Below are 6,202 nucleotides of genomic sequence, written 5' to 3'. Positions count from 1 at the left end.
TTCTCTGGGCAATTCCCAGCAGCATTCTGCCTCTTAGTGCTAATGAGGGGGGAACCATTTGCTGTGAAGGTACGTTTTTTGGAAAGCAATTTAACAGCTAATAAGAACTGTACCTGGCATCCCTAAAGTAATCAGCACCCTACTCCTGCAAGTCTACCCCACAGTAATAAAGGTACAAGTTCAAGGATTTGTCAAGTTTATTCGATGTTTAGGAACCAAAACCCCCAAGGAAGTTAGGTCAGGGGATGGGCAAGTTAATTGAAACCATGACACCATTGCAGTGACTGAGCTTAAGTTCACTGACTTGATTTGCCCTCCCAACTCACCCACCCAGACATTAGAAAATTCACTCAGGTATGTCATCTACAAAGAATCTACTTTAAAGTCAGATAAGTCCTCCCAAGAATGGAGGACTCCTGACCCTCATCAGGAGAGCGCTGGAGTAGCTGTGTTAGTGTCAGACAACGCTGACTGCAGAGCAGAGAATGGTGGATGTTACATAAGGAACAATCACTCTCCAAATAAAACCACGTTTGTCAGATTCCTGCTGAAGACCCAAAAGATCAGTGGGATCAGTATCCTGAGAGCTTATAAGCTTTCCTTACAGCCATCAGTGCTCATGAGGGCGACCAGCTTACCAATTCCTGAAGTGGACAGTTTCACCCATAGGTCCAGCTTTGTCACAAATGCCTTTTGTGAAAACTCAGTTGGTACATGGGGCATCTTCTCAGCAAAAGACCAAGCTAAGTAGAAAGAACTAAGGGCACAAGATCCCTACCCATCCTTTGATAACATGAGTATCAGAATCTAAAATGGGAACAGCTACTCCCTGCAGTTTCCTAGGGAGGAAGAGCCAGGGAGAACCCAGTGTTGCTCCAAAGTGAGCCAGCCTAAGTTTTCTTCCATAACTTTAGATAAGTCTTCATGCAGCAGGATGTATAGGCCAAGAAATCTACCCACCAGCTCATTGCCTTCTGCCCATACTGGTCACAAAGCACCAGGTAGACAGGTTACTTTTGAAGCAGGATGTATAGGCCAAGACATCCACCTACCAAATCCAATGCCTTCTTGTCCGTACTGGTCACAAGGCTACAGCCCCAGGTAGACAGGTCACCTTTGAAGGTCCTTAGAGCAGCTCCTAGAAGTGAGCTCTTGGGAGAGTCCCAGCTGTTTAGCCCCAGCCACGCTGGGCAATTCTTTCTTAAACACAAGGGAAGCAGTACACCGAGGAACTTGCCACTGCTGGAGACAAGTTATACAGGTATTGATTGACTTACAACCTATGCAACTTAGGACCATTCGATTTTATGACTGAAATCACTAGCCACGACTGCTCTGCGTCTGGCAGTGCAAACGTTGCCCAGCTGGGCTAACCACAGTGCTGACCAGCTTCCGGCAGCACTACCATCTCTGCGTGCACCATTTTCAACTGTTATCCCAGACTCAGTACAGCAATGTGTTTTGTGTCTTGGATATTTTTCATCAAACCCCTCCCAAGATGTCTACCAAGAGGAAATTGTCTATGCCTCAGCCTGCCAAGAAGGCTTAAATACCTGACTTGAAGATTTTATAACATCATTTCACAGTACTGTACATATAGCTACTCAACTTACGACCAAATCATGTTACAACCGGTCTGTTTGAACCAATCGTGGTCATAAGTCGAGCACTAGCTATGATTGCTGGAGTATAGACAGAACACCGAAACCTAGCGGTTCATCCCTACTTTAGGATTTTGCCTTGTGGAACAAAAGCTTGTTAGAAAGCTAGGTGCTGAGTGGGGTTCCCAGTATTTAAAGTGGATCTTTGTCACCACCCCCCACTGCTTCTCAGCTTCCTTTTCATCGGCTGGCAGTGCCCATCTGTTCTCCATTACTCCCATGAAATAGCTTGTGCTAAGGGTGCTATTGCAGCTCAGGTCACCTCCAGGTTACAGCCCACAAGCCACTTGATAGAAGTCAAACCTTATCCCAATATGGGTGTGTTCTAGGTGAGGCCTCCAGCTTGGCATGGACAGCAGCCCACCCAGCTCCGGAGTCCTTTGAATCCTGTCTCCAAGGGGGATGGAGACTCCAAGGGGGATGGAGACTCCAAGGGGGATGGAGACTCCAAGGGGGATGGAGACTCCAAGGGGGATGGAGACTCCAAGGGGGATGGAGACTCCAAGGGGGATGGAGACTCCAAGGGGGATGGAGACTCCAAGGGGGATGGAGACTCCAAGGGGGATGGAGACTCCAAGGGGGATGGAGACTCCAAGGGGGATGGAGACTCCAAGGGGGATGGAGACTCCAAGGGGGATGGAGACATGAACACAGGCAAAACACGATGTACGCCTGGTCATCCTCACTTCAAGGGATGTGTAAATAGGAATCTTTGAAATATACCTGCTCCTGGATACTACACTAGAGAAACACTGGCAAAGAGTTACAAAGATGTAGCCCAGATGTAAGGACTTCCTTATACACACAAGGCTATTTTTTTCAGGTGAGGCATCTGTGTACCTTTGCAGTGGACAACAGGTTGTCCTTTCTGGAAGGACATTCAGCAGCAGCTAGGACTCAATTGCACCCACTCGACGTCAAAAATCTCAGTCCCACTGATCTATTCTGTGGTCGTAAGTGCTGCTTTGCAGGAACACACAGGTAGCAGTATTTCAGTGTTTAGAAGCTAACCCCCCCACTCCCGAAAAAATGGTAACTTAGTTTAGCAGGGGTAAATTTGAGGACAATACCATTGACTTAAGTTTTGATCAGTTTGATCTAGCTATGTCAATTATACCTAACATTGTATCACTTGAGTCCTATCAAGTGATATAGCTAGATTAGAAGAAGTACACGCTTGTGAGAAACCTGCTTTAAAGTTATGAGTAGAGAGCACAATAGCATGTTGACCCTAGTATAGCTACTCCAGCTTGCTTTTGGTGTCAAAGAACTATAGATCAGATTAGGAATGATAACAGGCATGATAAAGGGGACAGTTCTCTAGAGTTCATCCTGATCCATGCACGCAAGATCTGGGATGAAGACAGCATTAAGAAATAGACAAAAGTCATCCACAGTTGGCGACTGACTCCCCACCCCTCAACAGTGGACAGAGCTAGCAGGCAACAAGCGATAGCTAGGTCAGTAACCTGTCTAACATCAGTCCAATGAACATTGTGAGACCACTGTTTTAGGAACCCTATGAAGGGATCTAACAATTCAGTCAACAAGTTGTCTGATGCTAGCAATGTCAGACCATGAGGATGCTGGAAGAAAGGTCACCATTTCCCAAAAAACACAAGATGCCACCTTGTTGCTTGAGAGTCTGGCTCCATCCTGGTCCTTCACCATAGGAGAGTGCGACTCAATTTCTGAAGCTACCTCAGGAGATGACCCTTAAGATATTATGTATGAAGAGGAAGGAGTGATGTTGGCAGTCAATTGGCTGAAGCAGATCTCAAAGACCTTAAACAGATTTGATGGCATTATGTACTGCAAGGACAAGCAACATTGAAAGACTCAGGATGTTTGGAAGATTGGAGTATTCGAACCAGTGTATCAATTTATGCATTTAAGAGCCATTAAGGGGTTCCTCTTGCTAGGAAGTTTTATCCTGCATCTTTGATAGTGGTATCAGATCCTCCAGTTAGCCTTACACTAGCCCCACAAGCAGATATTGCCACTGGCACCTATAATTCCTGGGACAGCTGGTGATAACAAAACCACTACTGCACTGAAACAGCTGCAAGCTACACCAGAGCTGACAGCCCAAGCTCCCCATGAAATTCCACTCTGAAGACCATGGACCCCTCTTCTACCCTCACACCCCCAAACCAACTCACACTAAATATTAAGAACACTTCATATTCTAAGCCAGAAGAGAGTGGGGGCCAATATTCAACATCCTTAGGAGAACAGAATTTCATGTCCGGCTTAAACTAAGCTTCATAAGTGAAGGAAAAATAAAATCCTTTGCAAACAAGCAAGTACTCAGATTTCCTCACCACCAGGCCTGCTTTACAAGAGCTCCTGAAAGAGGCACTAAACATAGGAACAACCAGTACCAGCCACTCCGAAAACATAAATGGTAAAAGAGCATCAACACAATGAAGAAACTGCATCAACAAATGGGCAAAACAGCCAGCTAGCATCAAAATGGCAGGATCGAATTCACACATATTAACCCTAAATGTAAATGGGCTAAATGCCCCAATTAAAAGACAGACTGGGTTTTGGCTTTTTATCCAATTTGCCATCGGTGTGCTGTATCCAGGAAACCCATCTCACATGCAGGGATACACAAAGGCTCAAAATAGAGGGATAGAGGAAGATTCACCAAACAAATGGAGAGAAAAAAAAAAGCAGGAGTTGCAGTTCTCGTCTGTTGGTTTAAAATCTATTTTACCAAAGATCAAAAGAGACAAAGAAGGACATTACATAATGGTAAAGGGATCAATGCAACAAGAGCTAACAATCCTAAATATATATGCACCCAATGCAGGAGCACCCAGATACATAAGGCAAGTTCTTAATTACTTACAAAGAAACTTAGACTCCCACACAATAGTGGGAGACTTTAATACCCCATTTTCAATATTAGATCAATGCAACAGAAGATTAACAAGGATATCCAGGATTTGAACTCAGACCTGGGTCAAGCAAACCTAATAGATTTTTACAGAACTCTCCACCCCAAATCCACAGAATATACATTCTTCTCAGCACCACATCACACCTACTAAAATTGACCACATAATTGGAAGTAAATCACTCAGCAAATGCAAAAGAACGGAAACCCAGCTTCTTGAGACACTAACTCATGTCTCCCAGATCCAAAAGGTGGAAGCAGGAGGTAGATCTAGGTTTACCCCAGAACCCAAGCCTAAGGCCTCTCAAAGCCGCAAGAGGCTTTTTGCTACCATGGATTCACAGCCACTTCAAAAACAGCCCCAAAGAGAAGAAGTCGCCCAGAAGACAGTTTCTCAAGGAAGAGTTAAAAGATACTACAAAGTGGCCAGGGAAAGAAGAGGATGTCATGACTCCAAAACCAGGCAAGAGAAAGAGAGACCAGGCAGAGGAGGAGCCCAACAGAATACAGAGCCGCAGCCTCCGACGGACCAAACTTACCCAGGAATCAACAGCCCCCAAAGTGCTCTTCACAGGCGTGGTGGATGCCCAGGGAGAGCTGGCCGTGCTGGCACTGGGGGGAAGTCTGGCTGGTTCAGCGGCAGAGGCTTCCCACCTGGTCACTGATCGTATCCGCCGGACAGTCAAGTTCCTGTGTGCCCTGGGGCGAGGAATCCCCATTATCTCCCTGGACTGGCTGCATCAGTCCCGCAAGGCTGGTTGCTTCTTACCCCCGGATGAATATGTGGTGACTGACCCTGAGCAAGAGAAGAACTTTGGCTTTAGCCTTCAAGATGCCCTGAGCCGGGCGCGGGAGCGAAGGCTGCTGGAGGGCTATGAGATCCATGTGACCCCTGGAGTCCGGCCACCACCACCTCAGATGGGAGAGATCATCAGCTGCTGTGGAGGCACTGTCCTACCCAGAATGCCTCGGTCCTATAAGCCTCAGAGAGTTGTGATCACATGCCCCAAGGACTTCCCTCGATGCTCTGTTCCACGACGGGTTGGGCTGCCCCTCCTCTCACCTGAGTTCCTGCTGACTGGAGTGCTGAAGCAGGAAGCCAAGCCAGAGGCCTTTGTGCTTTCCCCTTTGGAGATGTCATCCACCTGAGACCTCCATTACACTTTTCCCTCCACTAAATAAATTAGAAGATTAAAAAAAAAAAATCGTAAGTCTCTCAGACCACAGTGCAATCAAGTTAGAACTTAGAATTCAGAAACTCAGGACCGCACAGCTTCATGGAAACTGAACTGACTCTTGAATGTTGACTGGATAAGCAATGAAATGAAGGCAGAAATAAAGATGTTCTTTGAAACCAATAAGAAAGACAACGTACCAGAATCTCTGGGACATATTTAAAGCGGTCTCTAGGGGAAAATATATAGCAGTAAATGCCCATATGAGAAGCAAGGAGAGATCTAAAATTGACACCCTATCATCAAAATTGAAAGAGCTAGAGGAGCAAGATCAAAAAACTCAAAACCTAGCAGAAGACAAGAAATGACTAAGATCAGAGCAGAGCTGAAGGAGAGACAAAAAACCCTTCAAAATAATAAATCCAGGAGCTTTAAAAAAAAAAAATAGGCCACTAGCC

At 45.8% G+C, this 6,202-nt stretch overlaps 1 protein-coding gene across 1 annotated transcript; it reads left to right on the top strand.

The window, feature by feature from the left end:
* The first annotated feature begins 1,026 nt into the window (after positions 1-1,026).
* Positions 1,027-5,731, top strand: LOC101028522 (mediator of DNA damage checkpoint protein 1-like). The gene is given in 5 exon segments (XM_074403464.1): positions 1,027-1,101; positions 1,991-2,327; positions 3,610-3,691; positions 4,757-4,960; positions 4,962-5,731. Coding segments are annotated over 5 exon segments (1,455 nt in total). The 3' UTR covers positions 5,719-5,731.
* The last annotated feature ends 471 nt before the right edge of the window (positions 5,732-6,202 follow it).

The sequence above is a fragment of the Saimiri boliviensis genome, chromosome 7 (genome assembly GCF_048565385.1).
Source record: "Saimiri boliviensis isolate mSaiBol1 chromosome 7, mSaiBol1.pri, whole genome shotgun sequence".
NCBI classification, from domain to species: Eukaryota; Metazoa; Chordata; class Mammalia; order Primates; family Cebidae; genus Saimiri; species Saimiri boliviensis.
Note: the sequence above shows the minus strand (reverse complement) of the source record. Positions and strands in the feature narration are given on the sequence as shown.